The sequence below is a fragment of the Petaurus breviceps genome, unplaced genomic scaffold (genome assembly GCF_028583685.1).
Source record: "Petaurus breviceps papuanus isolate PSGF00001 unplaced genomic scaffold, PetGlider_PUasm1.0 108, whole genome shotgun sequence".
Classification (NCBI taxonomy): Eukaryota; Metazoa; Chordata; class Mammalia; order Diprotodontia; family Petauridae; genus Petaurus; species Petaurus breviceps.
In genome coordinates, this window is record NW_027185593.1 from 2,620,341 (window position 1) to 2,636,284 (window position 15,944).

Genomic DNA, 15,944 nt, shown 5'->3' on the forward strand with positions numbered 1-15,944 from the left:
CCCCCATACCACCTAGCCTGTGGAGGATGAGTGGGGGAAAGACCTGCCTCTTGAGGAAAGGGCCCAGGATTTGACTAAGGCCTATCTGTCACTCCAAGATCCTCTACGGTTCCTAACTGCCTAAGGAATCAAATCCAGACTTGTTTTGGCTTGGCATTCAAAGCCTTCCACATTGTAAGCAGCACTTTCCCATTTCCAGCCTCCTCTCATGCCCTGACTCCCTTCCCTAGGCCTCCCATCCTAGCCAAAATGGTTGATTCTGGTTAACTGTCTTCCGTCCTCAGAACTCACCACCCTCTCCCCATACCTCCTTGGGCCTGGAATACTCTCTCCCCTCCCCTACAAAATTCTCACCAGTTCTCCAATGCCACCTCCTTCCCTTTCCCTGGGGGAACGGTTGCCCTCCAGGCCCTTCCCATATTCCTTTGTCCCTTTCATCAAGCTTTATGTAGCACTATAGTTCCATCCTGCTACTAGACTGTAAGCTATATGAGGGCAGGAGCTCTACTGAATGAAAAAGCTAATAGTTGGCATTTATAGCATGCTTTTAAAGTCTACAAAGCATTTTAAATCTATTTTTTCATTTGACCCTAATCATGATCCTATGAGGAATGTGATATTTCTAAGTTTACAGACAAAGGACCTGAGCATGGTGGCAGGTGACTTACTCAGGGTCACACAGTAGCATGCACTGGAGGCAGGCTTTAAACCCAGGTATTCCCGATCCTAAGGCCATGCCCTGCTATTGTCTTATCCAAAGGCAGGTGATGTAGGAATGGCCTAATCTCACAAGTTAGGGTTTTTAAATGAGGAAAGAGCTTTGTATGGTTCAAAGTGGCATTTGAGTCTCAGTTTCCCCAACTGAACAATGAAGGGGCTGGATCAGCTGGTCTCTAAGGTCCTTCCCACCTACGTACATGGTGATTTTGTGACGTAGGACTTCCTGGGAACACAGGCCAAACTTATATCGGGAGCAGTAAAACAGGCAGGGGGACGCCCTGCAGAAGCACCCAAAGGTGAAGGGGGCCCTTGCTGGTCATCAGATGGGTGCCAGGTCCAAGCCATTCCCCAAGGGACACACTAGGGGAGGAAAGAAGGGACTTTATTCCCCCTACCCCTGTTCCCCAGATGTAGTCCTCATGGCCAGTTTAACCCAGGACAGACAGGCAGCACAGGCCAGTGAAGAGAGCACTGAGCTCAGGCTTGTGTGACTCTGGACTTCTCTGGGTCTCGGTTTCCTCATCTGCAGAAGTAGGGGACCCCCCCCCGATCTCCCAAGTTTTATAGAAAACTTCTTCTTCAAGGAAATCTCTCCTTTCAAAAATAGGGATCACAGACTTAGACGCAGCTGCTGGCACAGTGGACCGAAAACTGGGCCCTGAGACCCTTCCTGGCTGTGGGATCCCATTGAAGGCATTCAACTTCTGCCTGCCTCAGTGTTCTCAGCTGTAAAAACAGGGATAATAACAGCACCAACCTCTTGGGGGTTTTGTGAAGATCAAATGAGATGTCTGTACAATTATTTAGTGTTGATGCCTGGCAGGCACTAGAAAAATGCTCACTCCTCTCCCTTTGCTGGAAGGAAGGCAGGGATGGAGGGGGCCTTTACCCAAAGAAAGGAAAAAGGCCATCTAGAATATAAGGTCTCCTTCTTCCTAAACATTCCCTTTCTCATCCCCCCACCAAGACCTCGCCTGGTTTCCGGAGAATTAGAAGAGATTCCAGAAATGAAGACATGGGCTAACCTATTATGCTGTTATTAAAATCAGCCACTCACTCTTCACCCCCCCCCACTCCCCCTACCCCCCCACTCCAGGCCTTATCAGTGAAGCTCAGTATAAAGAAAAAGAGAGGACTTATCTCCCCCATGTAGAGGCCAACAAGACACTCCCAAGTCCAAAGAGACGTGCCAATCACCACCTACCCCTCCAAGAAACTAATGAATCAACCCAGAAAATAGACTGTCAGAGACCCTTTCCACTCATCCACGAATTTATTCAACCTGTGCTTACAACAAAGAGCTGAGTGGAAGCAGAGTAACAGCAGCCTCCATTTAGAGTACAAAGCATATTCAAAATCGGCAGTGGGAGTAGGATTAGTCCCATTTCACAGGTATGGAAACTGAGGTTCAGAAGAGAAAGTGGGCCAGATACCTAGCCAGGTCTTCTATTTATTAGGCACCTGCTAGTAAGTATCCTAAGATAGCATGGCTCACCGCTCCCTACATTCTATGCCCCAAACCTGAGTTTTTAGGGAAAGACAGAGAAAGCCTTTACCACTGCCTAGATGGGCTGAAGATGAACAGATAGCTATCCTCCGTCAGGGCCTCCGCCCGCCCTGGGCACCCACTCTGATTGGGGCCCCAGCATCAGCTTAGCCTGGCACAGCCTCCAGTATACCCAGCCCCACCTCAGAGAATCGATATCAGTCTCTGGTCTGACCTGGAGCTCTGCCCTGAAGACGGAGGGCACTTCAGAAGCCATGGGAATCTGGAACCATTGAGAGAAGGGCACCATGCTCCCAACCTCCGAGGCCCAGGGACTAGGAAGAAGCGAGTGTCTGGCCTCACTTGCCCAAATCCTAAAATGATGATAAGTGGGATGACAATAATGAAAGTAAATGTACCTAGAGCCTTCACACAGAGAATCTCACTTGATCCTCACATCAAACCCTGAGATGGAGGTGCTAGGACACAATCAGAAACCCCATCTCCACAGACCATGAAACCGAGGCTTCCAGGAGGCCTTGGTCGGTCTCCATCATAGCGCCGGAGGCCAGGCTGACTTCCAGAACATCAGGCCTAGCAGGAAGGGGCCTCAGAAACCACCAGCCCGAGTGCTACTCCTGGTCTATTGCCCAGATGGGGAAGAGAGGCTTAGCCCATCTCTCAGGTCAAGTTGTAAGGGGAGCAAAGCTAGAAGTCCAGCCCTGGGCTTTAGCCCCTAAACCTGGAGCCGTAAAAGCCAGAAAGGAGCAGACCCCCAGGAGAACTAGAGCCCAAAGAACAGGCAGAGTACTGGACCTGGAGACAGAAAGCCTGGAAAGCCTGTCTCCAGTACTCATTAACTGTGACCTTGGGCAAGTCATTTAACTTTAGAGGTGGGGAAACTGAGGCCCAGAAAGAGACTTGCCCAAGGTCACACAGGAACTTCCATATCTGGAGTTCTTTCCACTACCAAGCTCCAATGACATGACATCTGGAAACCTTGAGGTGCTATCTAGATGCTAGCTAGCTTTTTCTTCTTCTCCCTCTCTACTAGGTAGATCACAGTTTCATAGACTTAAGGTCGGAAGAGACCTCATTTTTCGGAAGATGAAATGGATCCAGAGAAGACAAGTAACTGTCCAAGGTCATACAAGTAGCAAGGGGGCAGTGGAAGGATCTGAACCCAGGTTTCTTGCTGCTTCTCTAGAAATAGTGGAGACCAAGTAATGGATGCTGGGAGTGGGGGGTGGGGGGATGGGACTGCATAAGTTAATATCCTCATGAGGTGGGGAAAAAACCACCCAACTGTAAGTCAGGATACCTATTTTCTGGTTCCAGCTGTAGACAAGTCACCTGATCACTGTGAGCCTCAGTTTCTTCAGCTCCAAAATGGGGCAACAATGCTTACACAGTCTTCTCTGCAGGGGTGTCCTAAGGTCAGTTGCTGGGTAAAATCTAACTGAAAAACGGCTATCAAACGTGAGCTATGGTTTGGCAAGTGAGCAAGTATAGCTAACTGAGGCCAAGGACCCCTCCCAGCTGGCACTGGGGGCTCTCTAGGATAAACGTCCAGTCTTACTTAACACCCCCCCAACCCCTTCTGATCTTTTCTTCAGAATCCCCAAACCCTAAACGGATAGCATCCCAGTCTCCCTCCCTACAGCTCCCCTCTCAGGCATCCAGACAGGCCTTCAAACCCAGACACAAACAAACCAGGGGGTCTAGAGCTTCCCCCACTTCCCAATGGTAATTAACCCAATTATCCCCCCCCCCCAACCCTCCCCAGGGGCCCTAGAAGAAACCACCTGGTGGGGGTGGGGGGAAGAAGGAAAGGAAAAAAAAGGGGAGAAAAAAATTCCCTCTAAACTGTACAATTTTTCTCCTGGGTCTTAAAGCCAGTCTCACCTTCAGGCAGGCAGTATTTAACTTGGTGGGGTATTGACACTCAGTCAATATGGATCAGAACTAAGAGTCAGTGTACCCTGAAAGGTCTATGAGCCCCAAGGAAGCTGGGGGTGGTGGGTGGGGAAGGGAGGGAGAAGGAATACCTTTCAGGAGGCCCAGGTACCCTTCAATCCTTTGAGGTAGGGAAGGAAAGGGTCATCACTGGCCCCATTTAACAGATAAAGAAAATGACAAAGAGATGTGACCTCCCCAATCATACAAGCTGCCAAGTGTCAGACCCAGGAACTGATCTTAGCATCCTGCCTGCCAGAAGAAACAACAACCCCAGTCCAGAATGGTGGTTGGAGAAAACAGACCTGGGATCTACTCCAGGATTGGTTATCAGCTCCCAGGGGGTGGATCCCCTTCCCCTCTTAGGGCCTGTTTCCTCCTCAGTCAAGTGGTATGGGGGGCGGAGGTATTGGGTTAAATGGTTCTGAGGTCCCTCCTAGGATTCTACCTGTGTAACCCCAGGCAACAGACAAGTGAAGTTTAGGCCCTTCAGTTTTCCCTGTAAAACAGAAAGGCTTGGTCTTGTGGACTTCCCCAAGGTCACATCAATGGCCAAGCCAGGATTGAAACTCTGGGCTCCTGACTCAGAGCCCAGGAATCCATTCGGCTATTCTCTGAGGGGCCCTGAAATGTCCTCAAGGGCCCTAGCTATTCCCACTATGGACAGCTAAAACTAATACACACACACACACACACACACACACACACACACACACACACACTCTTCTCTCCTCTCTCTCTCACACACACACTCCTCTCTCTCAATCCCCTCCCAAGAGAAAGAAAAAAAAAACCCAACCCAATACTCAGAGATCACTGAACCTGAGGAAAGTGAGTCCTAGGAAATAAAGGAATGATGAGTGATAAGCAAGTGATCAGAGTATAATGGCAGCAAGTTGGATTTGGGAGTCTCCAAACCTGGGTTCAGATCCCAGTCCTGTCACCTGGTAGACCTTGGGCAAGTCATTTCACCTCTGCAAGGCCCAATGTGTTCATCTATAAGAAGGGGGTTAGATTAGGGCAGAGAAGGTCTTAACCTTTTTTGAATCAGGATCACCTCAGGGGAAAGCTGATGAAGCCTAGGGACCCCTTCTCAGAATGATGTCTTTCAATGCATTTTTAAAAAATTTATGTTGGATTACAAAGCAAACCAATTTTTTTTTAAAGCTCAGTCTCCCCAGGTTTAAGAACCCTTGGGCTAGATGGTGTTTAAGGTCCCCTTTAGCCTTAAAAATCCCGTGAGCCTGAGGGTTGGATGCCAGTTAGGAGTTCATTCCTGTCCTCCCATGCCTATCCCCAAGAGCCCATCTCCTCCATCCCTGAAGCTGAGATCCCAGGGACGCCAGTCTCACCTGATACAAAAGAAAAAAAGAACATTCTCTACTCTTCAGCTACATAGGGTTTATCATCCATACCCACAGATATCTGGGGAAGGACTGTCACACTGCTAAGGGAACCTGAGCTGAAAGGCGATGGGGTGAGGATGGGAACCCTCTGTTGTCATGTCCAATTCTTTGTGACTCCTTTTGAACTTTTCTTGGCAAAGATACTGGAGTCATCTGCCATTTCCTTCTCCAGCTCATTTTACAGACGAGGAAACTGAGGCAAAGAGAGTGAAGTGACTTGCCCAGGGTCACATAGCAAGTGTCTGAGGGTAGATTTGAGCCTAAAAAGATTGAGTCTTCCTGACTGCAAGGCTTGTGCTCTATCTTGTGCCACCTAGTTGCCCAAGGGGAGGTAGAAAACAAGCTACAACAAAGCCTCATCTTTCAACTGAGGGGATCATGGGATTGAGAGCTAGAAAGGCCCTTGGAGATCTTCTACCATGGTCTTGAGAGTCCAAGCCTTCTGGTTTACAAATTGGAAACTGAGGCTTGCCCAGGGTCACAAAGGTCTTCAGATTCCATCACTGGAGTGCATTCTTTCCACCACAACACAATACAACAGGAAGGAGGATTCCCTTTCTCCCTTCCATCTCACCTTTTCTCTCCTCTATCTACAATCCAAAGGCCCCCAGAAGTCATCCAGTCCAACGTCGATGAAGAGATTCAGGCCAGAGAAGCTGATTCACCTGCCAAAGGTCCCACAACTAGTCCATGGCAGAGGGGGAAGCTAAACCCACTTGGTCTAGCTCTCAATAATCCAGAACTCTTCCATCACACTGGACTATGTACCTACTTAAGCAAGTTCCACTCTGGGCCTCTATAAAGTGTGCTTGGGGAGAGCTCAGAAAGTCATTCCTGACTCAATCCTGTTTCCATTTGCTGCCATAAGCAGCTCTAGTCCTCCACACCCTACAGGGAGGAGGGAAAGACCCTTCCCTAGGAAGAGTGTAGTGGTGGTAAGGGCACAGACTTTCCAATAAGGCTTCTGCCTGACCCACATAACTAGAAACAAATACTACTCTGCCTCTACTAGTAGGTATAGGGAATAATACACTGGAATCCAGAGTTATAGGGACCTGGATTCAAATCCTGTTTTACAGACTTAACTAGCTGTGTGAGCCTGGGCAAGTCACTTAAAAACCTCTGTATCTCAGTTCCCTCATCTGTAAACCAAGGGAGCTGGACTCACTGACCTTAAAGGTCCTTTCCATCATCCCTGAACCTATGATCCTATGATCCCGGATTGTCCCTTCTATGAAATGGATATAAGACTTCCTGTCTCCCTCATAGAGTTTCATAATTCTGTACAGGAATAGATGGATGAGACCTTACAGATTTATCTAGTTCAATCCACCCATTTTATAGATGAAGAAACCAGAGAGGTTGAGTAACAATTACAGTTACACAAGCAGGATTCTGCCCAATATAGATGTATAATTTATCATCTTTCATCTGGGTGTTATTAGAGACAAATTCACTATTCAATGTTCCTACTTTCCCAAAGGACTGAAATCGAGGGCTGGCTGAAGGAAGAACAGGGAGGCAGACCCTAGAGTTAGGCCAAGTTCATGGCAGGGCCCTTCCCCTCCAAGCTTCTTTACCCTTCCTTAACACTACAAACAGGGAAATCAAAAGAGACTAAGGGAAGGGCAATAATGGTGGGCAGAAAGCTTGGGGGACCTCAGAGTCAGGAGGATGGAGGTCCAGGGCAAGTCTCTGATCTGGGGTCAATTATAGCTTCTCAGGTGCCCACGTTGGACCACACTGCTTCTAAAGTGCTTATCTCCCTACTCTTGAGAGTTTAAGTGCCCTCCACCAAAGAACTCACATATCTACCCCCCACACGTGAAAGTTGGGAGGTTCTATTAGCCCATTTTTTACTGTCCCTGGATATTCCTTAAGAGAGATTGAGTAGGTCCTTGTGTCCTCACTGCCAAAACAGGAGCAGCTCAAACTTGATCACTAACCTTGTGACCCTAGGCAAGTTCTTTTCCTTGTGAAAGCCTCAGTTTTCCCATTTATAAAATAATGAGTTCCCAGGGCCCCATTCATGCTCTTCTAACATTCAGTATTCTCTGTTCTAAAAGCCCTTGGAAAAAAATCTATGTTCAAACCAACACTTAAGTGCCTAATCTGTATGAATCAACAAGCACATAATAAGCACCTACTGTGTACCCAAGCCTATCATACCCAGACCAGGAGGAAACAATCCCTGCAATGGATCATCCATTCCATTTCTCCAGATCGTTGAGAAAGGGACCAAGTTTAACTAAGAGGCAGGAGCCTACCCCCATGGAAAGGGGGGAAATATTCTGAGGGTTGGGCTGAGTACTGGAGAAAGACAAAGGGCCAGGTGTGCTTGGAGGGGGTGCCGTCCTTACTGATCCCTTTTATGAGTGTTATTAGCCCCATTTATTAGTGTTGTCAGCAACTCCTTGAAGGCCTACTCAGTGCAGGCAAAAGGAGGCTGTAGGATGGTTCTAAGGGAAGGTAAAGAGTGCTAAGGTTCCAAGATAAAGTCAAAACCTCAAAGGGAAGGGTGGAAAGGAGAACCCCCCCCCCAAGATTAATTTTGGAGCCAGAGGGTCTGGGTTCAAATCCTGTTCTGCCGTTGATTACTTCCTACCCTGTGTGAGTTTGGCCAAGTCACAACCCCTCAGGTCTCAGCTTCCCCAATCGTAAAATAAGAGGGGTGGACTGAAAACAAGGTCTAGTTCTAGCCCTAAATCTATAAAGCTTTAATATTCACTTATAAAGGAAGGATCTGGGACAGTGCAATTGGCTCATAGAAAGGGTACCCAGCTTCAGCCCTACCACTTAACTGTGTGACCCTGGGCAAGTCACCAGCTCCCTCTTGGCCTAGATTGCCTTCCATTTCTACTATACTGAAAGCATTATAAGAGATTATAGGCAAGATACAGAAGTAGGGTCCTTGGCTTGGGGAGTTTGCGGTCTTGTGGGAGGATATGCTACACAAATGAATGCAATGTGAAAGGGTTCCATCAACACACTTAAGATGGTAGGCAGCCTAATACAGATGGAAGGACAATGAATTTGGGGGTCAAAGGGCCTAGGGCAAGTTCCTCCCTTTTTCTCTGGGACTGAATCCTCACCTGTAAAATGAAGGACCTACCAGATGGATCTCAAAGATCCTTACTAGGCTGACATTGTCTGTTCTCAGGTTCTAGCACCAGCCGCCTCGCCGCCGCCGCGGCCCCCCCCCCCCCCCCCCCCCCCCCCCCCCACCCCAAAAACTCCCCCAGCCCCTAAGTCAAACATTCCCCACCTGGTGTCTCCCAGGCTGCTCAGCCCCACCCAAACAAGATCACCACATATTTGAAAAGACATAATCCGAGAAGGCTTAAAACGCAAAATGGGTTTTGGGTTAACCCCCCCAACTTCAGGCAGCAGTTTCAGATCCTCCCCCAGCCCCCATGGCCCCACCCCTCCATTCCCGCTCCCCCACCAGCCCTAAGGACCCAGCGACGAGGGGAGGGAAAAGGAGGAGGGGAGGGGCCGCAGGCAGAGCGGATCAGCTGGGAGGACAGGCGTCCCACGCCCCCCTCCGCCCCCAGTACAGACTCTGGAGTCCACCGCCTCCCAGCCTCCCCTTCCCCACTCAAGTGCTGCCCGCCCGCCTGCCAGCCCGCCCGCACGCCGCCCCCCCTCGGCCCCCGCGCAGGGCGCTGTGCCAACCTCGCGCTCCCAGCCGGCTCCCTGGGCGCCGCCCACCCGAGTCCCCTCCCCTCCCCTCGACTCGGCGGGCAGCAGCGGGGGCGGGGGTCGCGCCAATCGCACCCACTTAACAAACTTATTAGTGTGCCCCTCAATACACACATATACATTAATCTGAGCAATGAGACCCCCCCCCAAATCCCGCGCCTCAGGAAACGCTAGAAGGGGGGGACCGCGTGGGGGCGGGGTCCCCACCCACGCCCACACAAAGCCGGGGCCACGCGAGCCCGCGGGGGCCACACTGGGTACCCACCGCCCCCCAACCAAGGCTCCCCGCCCCCAGAAGATCGAACAGTGCCCGCCCCCGCAGGGAGGGGGGTTGGGAGGGAGAAGGAGGGTAGAAGCCGCGTGGAAAATCACCGATCCCGCCTCCCGACCTTTCTCCCTCCCCCCCAACCGCCCCCACCCCAGCCCCCAGCTGGCGGGGAACAAAGGCGGGGGACCCCCGAGGGAGAGGAGGGTCAGGGAGCTGGGAAGGGGTGGTACGGAGCGGGGGAGGGGAAGCAATGGTGCTAGGGGGAGGGCAGACAGAAAGGGGGAATCGAGGGCCCAGGATGGGGGGGCGGGGGCATAGACCGCGGGGCGCGAAGACGAGCTGAACTGGGGTGATGGGACTGCCAGCGGCGGGGTGCGCGGAGAGCGGGTGGCGACACGCGAACCTGCGGAGAAGAAGGGAGGGCAGGGATATGGGGGAGAGGGCGCCGAGTCGAGCCCGGGGACCAGCCGAGTGCAGCGGGGCAGCAGGTCCCAGGCCGGGGGAGGGGGGGAGGCGAAGAGGCGGGGGGGGGAAGGGACTAGATAGGGGGGGGGGGGGGGGCGGCTCTCACCTGTGTGCGTCCGCATGTGCGCCTTGAGGTGGGAGGACTTCCCGTAAACTTTGCAGCAACCCTCGAAGCGGCACGGGTGGCGCTTGCTGGGCGGCGAAGGGCTGTGGCAGCGGCGGGAGGCGTCGTGGGCGGCGGCCGTGGGGGCGGGCGGGCCGGCCGGGGGGGCGCCGTCGGGGTCCCCGCTGCAGGAGCAGGACGAGGACGATGAGGAGGTGCTGCTGCCGCTCTCCGAGTGAGCCGAGGCGGGGCGCGGCCCGCGCAGGTCCGTCAGGATGTTGGCCACCGCCAGCAAGTTGGGGGGCTCGGCGGGGCCGGGGCCCGGGGCCGGGGAGCCCCCGCGCGCCGCGGCCGCCTGCAGAGCCTCGCGCACCTCCAGGTCCTCACGGCTGCAGTCACCCGGGGCCGGTGGATCCGGGGCTGGCGGGGCCGGGGGCGGGGGCTCGGGCCGGGGCAGGGCCGCCGGGTGCACCACGGCACCCGTGGAGATGGACACCAGGCACTCGGCGGCGAAGTAATCCACGCAGGCCACGGCCGACATGCCGACCCCTGGGCGCCGGGCAGGCGGGGAGACCAAGAGGGAGAGAGAGAGAGAGACCCGAGCTAGAGCCCTCGCGCTGTCGCCGCTGCTGCCCACGCCTGTCCCCGCCGCCGCCGGCCGGTCCCTCCTTCTCTCCCTCCGGCTCCGCGCTCCGCTCTCTCCGGCTCCGCCCGCCCCGCGCGCTCACTCACTGACGCGCCCCTGACGCACCGGAGACCGCGGGGGCGGGGAGGGGACCCCGCCCAGAGGGAGGGGGGGGCCGGGCCACCGCGTGCGCCCCCTCCGGTGGGGGGAGGCGAGGGGAGGGGCGACCCCGCCCCCCTACGCGCGCCCCACTCTCGCTGCGGCGGCACAATGGCCCCCAGGGGAAGGGGGCAGAGAGGGGGAAACGCCCCCGACCTCGGGTCGCTACTGGCCGCCCCGCCCCCCTCGGCCCCCTCTCCACGTGGGCCCGGGAAGAGGTAACGCCCCTCCCCCCTCAATTTCCCTCCTCCACAGGCCATGCCCCACCCCCTCGCTGGGCACTGCCCCTCCCCCTTTGTGGGGCGGTGCCCCTTCCCCTCCCCCCTGCCTCCCTCTTGGTTTGTAGGGCGGTGCCCCCCTCCCCCCTCGTCCCCTGGGCACTGGCCCTTCCCCCTTCTCAGGCTGGCACCACCACCACCCCTTACTGCTCCTCCTCTCCCCTTCATCGGGTTTATTCCTTCTCCCCTGTTCCCCTCCCCCACTCAGGCCATTTCCCCACATCTCAATTCAGACCCCAGCCTAGCTCTGACCTCCTTTCCCTCCCCTTCCTCACCCCCTGCCCCCAGCCCTGGGCCGGAATCACCAAAACCCAGTCTGACCCTGCCTCCTTTTGGAGATGCTCGCTGTTTCCTTTGCCCACGCCTAGGGCTTTGGGAAGTATTTTCGAGCCCCAGAAACTGAGAGTTCTTGCCACCACCGCGACCCCCTCCCGAAGAGTAAAGAGAAATGGGGGGGGGGGCGCTACAATGACCGTGAGGGTGAATGGAACCCTCCCCTTATTGGCCAGGAGAGTGAATGGAATTTCCCCATTGGCCAGGAGGGTGAATGGAATCCCCCCTTTATTGGCCCTGAAGGGGTTCATTCTCTCCCCCATCCCAATCTGTATCCACTTCCGAGCCTTATCCAACCAGGATGCCCCCCTCATCCCTCCGAAGAGCAAGTTGGAGTCAAGTGAGTAAGTGAGGGTGGATGGGGTTGCTGGTTGGGAGCGTTAAGGATTTCGGGCTCCTTAGCATGGAAAATTATGGTGGGAGCCGCACTAAAGAGCATTTGCACACAGAAGCCCCAAGAAAGAGCCCTCACAAGCCTCCTCCCGGCCTTCCACACCTCCAACGTCCAAAGCCATCCCCAGGTGCCAAGGCAGAGAGGCTAGGTACCGTCACTCTCCCTATCTTCTTACCTGGCCTCGTAGAGAGCACCTGGTACCACCTTCTTCAGAGTTCCACACTGAAGCCACAGCTCCCCAGTGGGCACTCAACTTCCGCCGAAATCCTGTAACATTTCTGTTGCCAGGGGTGAATTTTATAATGTCTTCAGATCTGGATTCTACTACTGCCTTGTCCCTGACTCACTGATTTGGGGCAGATATACCCCCTTCTTCATCCTCAGTTTCCCCACTTGCAAAATGAAGATGATCTCTGCAAAAAAACCCCCCCCCCTTCCATTTTGGATTTTCTGTGCGCTATAAAGTCTCTTACAATTTTGACATCCTGGGTTCTATGTTCCAAGAGCCCTTCCAACACTGTCAGTCTATTGTATCTTCTAAGGTCCCTCAGAATGATGCAGTAGAACCCTGAATTTAGAGTCAAAGGAGCTGGGTTTGAATCCAAGCAATCTACTGCCTTTGTTATCCTGGTCAAATCACTTCAGCACTCTGAGCCTCAGTATTCCCATCCGTAAAACATGGCCTCTAAGGTTCTTTCCTGTTCTGACATTCTGTGTCCTAAGGGTTCTTTCCACTCTGTTCCCTTATATCTTATGCTTTAAGGGCCCTCCCAGCCCTGACAATCTCTGTTCCAAGATTCTTTCCACCTCTAATGTTTTTGTTGTTGTTTAGTTGTTTTCAGCCCTGTCCAACACTTCATGATACCGTCTGGGGCTTTCTTGGAAGATACTGGGGTGGTTTGGTGTTTTCTTCTCCAGTCCATTTTACAGATGAGAAGACTGAGAGGCAAACAGAGTAAAGTGATTTGCCCAGGGTCATACAGCTAACAAGTGTCCAAGGCTGGATTTGAATTCAGATCTTCCTGACCCCAAGCCTGGCCCTCTATCCACTGAGCCACCTAGCTGCCCTCTGATATTTTATGTGACCTAATTTCAATGGCCCAAGGTACCTTCTGGCTCTTGCTCTGTGTCTTGCTCTGTGTTCTAGGCTACTCCTCTTTTCCTGTAGGCCCTGGTCATCCAGGGCAATATCATTCTGTTCCAAAGGGCCGTGGGCACATAGCAAGCTTTCAAATGCCGAGTGAAGGAATAAAGGAATAAAGGTGTGATGAAGTTTTAGGTGGCCTGGGCTGATGTCCATGGCCTTAACAAACCTGCCTTTCTACTCTCACCTAATCAGTCATAGAATTACAGTAGATCAGAGTTGGAAGGAACCTCTGCTAGTCCAGGCCCCCTCATTCTGAAGCAAGGGCCCTTGCCCTAAATCTTGGACTCATGGGATTATAGCTTTAGAGCTAGGAAGGGACTTGAGTGAGCATTCATCCAGTCCAACTTCCTCAGGGTACAATTGAGGAAGAAGGCCAAGTTCTCTCTTTACCTAAGTGGATGCTTCTTAGCTCCTCATCGGAGGCCCTTGCTTCTCTAATTTCTCACCTCCTACCTTCACACTCGCCATTTCCCACTTCCCACTTCCTGGAATGGCCTCCCACCCACCATCTTTGCCTATAGAAATCCTCCAGACTTCCTTTAAGGCCCAGTACCAGTGCCATCTCCTCTGATGTCTGTCCTGATTTCCCCCAGGTCCACCTTTGAACCCCTCATAATACTGCCTGCAATTTCTCCTCTGTGCCTACTCACATCTAGCCTTCCTGTGCCTTGCTTACCTGCACAAGGCATCTGACTTGGGGGATTTGAGAGGTGGGGGTGGGGAGGACATTTTTTTTTTTGCTCTTTGGGAAATTTTTTGCTGTTTTCTGTGGGCCCATTTTGACTCTTATCTTCACAGTGGCTATGCCAGGCTCTAACTCCTTGATCTCCAAGCAAGAAATAATTAGTAACTTATATTTCTATAATAAATAACCAACATTTATACAGGATTTTAAAGTTTACAAAGCACTTTACCTTACTATGTTTCATTTTAGCCTCGTTACAACATTGTAAGGCAGCATCTATAGGCCTAATTTCATCAGTGAGGGACCTGGGACTTGGAGGGTTTAAGTGACTTGCCCTCTGGCCAGTAAATTTCAGAGGCTGGATTTGAACTTAGTTCCTAGGCTCATAAATCTATACCCGATGGACTACGAAGCCATCTAGTCTAGCCCCCTCAAGAAATTGAAGGAGCTATCCAAGGATTTGCAGGGGACCCCATGGAAGTGGGGTTGGGATTTATTCCAGGGGCCCCTCATGCCGGATCAGACATTCTTTCTGCTGCTGTAGAAGGCCTCCAATGTTCTTGTCTCTCACTGCCTCCAAACCCCAGAGTGCTCTATAAATCCTAGCTAGAAATTCTTAGACTCCTTCAGAGTTCAGCTTGAGCACTCCCTGCAAGATGCCCCTGCCAGTCCCCTCCTCTCCCAAATGATCTGCTATTGACTTGCTATACATTTTATATCTAGGTATACAGGTTCACGTCTTGTTTCTCCCAATGGAATGTAAGGTCATTGAGGCCCCGGGACTCTTTCTTTGAGGAAGGCAATGTGGAACAATGAAAAGAGCACTAACCTTGGAGGCAAAGGGTTCAAATATTACTTTTAATGCTTCCTATCAAAAGTGAGAATATTTGGAAAGCACTTAGCACAGCACCTGGAACACATAGCTGCTTAATAAATGGTCCCCACCCACCCACCCACCCACCCACTACCTGTGTAAGTAGATACTTTGTTCCCTGGGTCTGTTTCCTCATCTGTAAAATGAGGGTGACTTTCTGGGGTCCCTCCCAGGGTGAAATTTATTATTAACTTCGTGGATGGAGACTGTTGTCTCACTTCCAGAGAGATTAAATGAAAGGGCATGAGTTCCCCCAATGCAGTATCTCCCATCTACCCCTAAGTAAGCTCCTTGAGGTCAGGACCTGATGTTTTTGACTCTGTATCCCAGTGGCCTGCCTAGCATAGCACCTTAGTAGAGGCCTGGTCAGTTATGTCTAAGAGAAACACACTGATTGCCTTCCCTGGCCATCATTGCTGGCCCACTTAGGACCAGCACTGAAGAGGTTAAGAGCTGAGGCTTTCCAAGCTGTCATCTTAATCCCCAGCTACTCAAACAGCCTAGAGCCAGGGAGAGGTTGGGGGTCAGGACCAGCTGGTGGCCTCAAGTTCACCTGAGGAAACACTGAGGAATTCTCCAGAGTGGGCAGATGACCCCATGATTGAGCAGGGTAGGGTAAGAGACCTGGGGTCGAGTCCGTGGGGTTTGCCAGTACGTGTGTTCCAGATGATGGAATTAAATTGGGGTGATCTACCTAAGGTTTGGCTCTGTTGGCCTGAAGTGGGTGGTATATCCCAAGACTAGCATTTGCATTTGTGGGGGTGGGGTGGCGTTTCTTGGCAGAGGCAATATTGGTGTCAGAAAAAGAAAACTACATTTAGAATCTGGAGGCCCGAGTTAGAATCCTGGTTCAGAAGTTTACACACTTTGGGACCGTGACTCCCCCTCTCTGAGATGTTGTGAATATCCCCTTCACCCACAAAATGGGGATTCTTACAGTACCTACCTCACAAGAGGATTGTGAAGAAGTTTGAACCATACAAACCGCCACAGAGATCCATCTTTTATATGTGTCTGGAGTATGCACATGTGTTTGATTACATACATACTCATGAGGATGTCCCAGAGTATTTGTTTTTGTCTGCACATCCTTCTGAAGGACTGTCTCAGCATGTATATGCATGTATGTAAATAACTCACATTTCTTCAGTCCTTTAAGACTTAAAAAGTGCTTTTTTGTCTAACCACCTCAATCGCTGATATTATCCCCATTTTACAGATGAAGATAAGTGAGTTAAACATAGAAGTGAGTTGCCCAAGTCACACTGTACGCTGACCCACACCCGGGTCTCCTGAATCCAAGGTCCAAAACTTATCATTCATTCAATAAACATGTTTTCAGG

The 15,944-nt window shown here is 52.0% G+C and overlaps 1 protein-coding gene and 1 long non-coding RNA gene across 4 annotated transcripts in view; one reads left to right on the forward strand and one right to left on the reverse strand.

Annotated features, from left to right (window-relative positions):
• The window catches only part of KLF16 (KLF transcription factor 16), a 23,870-nt gene extending 13,048 nt beyond the window's left edge, over window positions 1-10,822 (reverse strand). The window contains exons 1-2 of one of the 2 annotated variants that reach the window (XM_069071662.1): window positions 10,259-10,822; window positions 10,110-10,195 (exon numbers count right to left, since the gene is read on the reverse strand). In XM_069071662.1, the coding sequence (XP_068927763.1) occupies window positions 10,110-10,195; window positions 10,259-10,647 (475 nt within the window). In that variant the 5' untranslated portion in view covers window positions 10,648-10,822. Of the gene's footprint in view, window positions 1-10,109 lie in introns of both variants that reach the window. The other variant, XM_069071592.1, reaches the window with a different exon arrangement.
• A 562-nt stretch (window positions 10,823-11,384) lies between these two features.
• The window catches only part of LOC138148852 (uncharacterized), a 23,897-nt gene continuing 19,337 nt past the window's right edge, over window positions 11,385-15,944 (forward strand). Inside the window, exon 1 of one of the 2 annotated variants that reach the window (XR_011165196.1) lies at window positions 11,385-11,845. This is a non-coding gene — a long non-coding RNA (uncharacterized lncRNA). The remainder of the gene's footprint in view (window positions 11,846-15,944) is intronic. The other variant, XR_011165202.1, reaches the window with a different exon arrangement.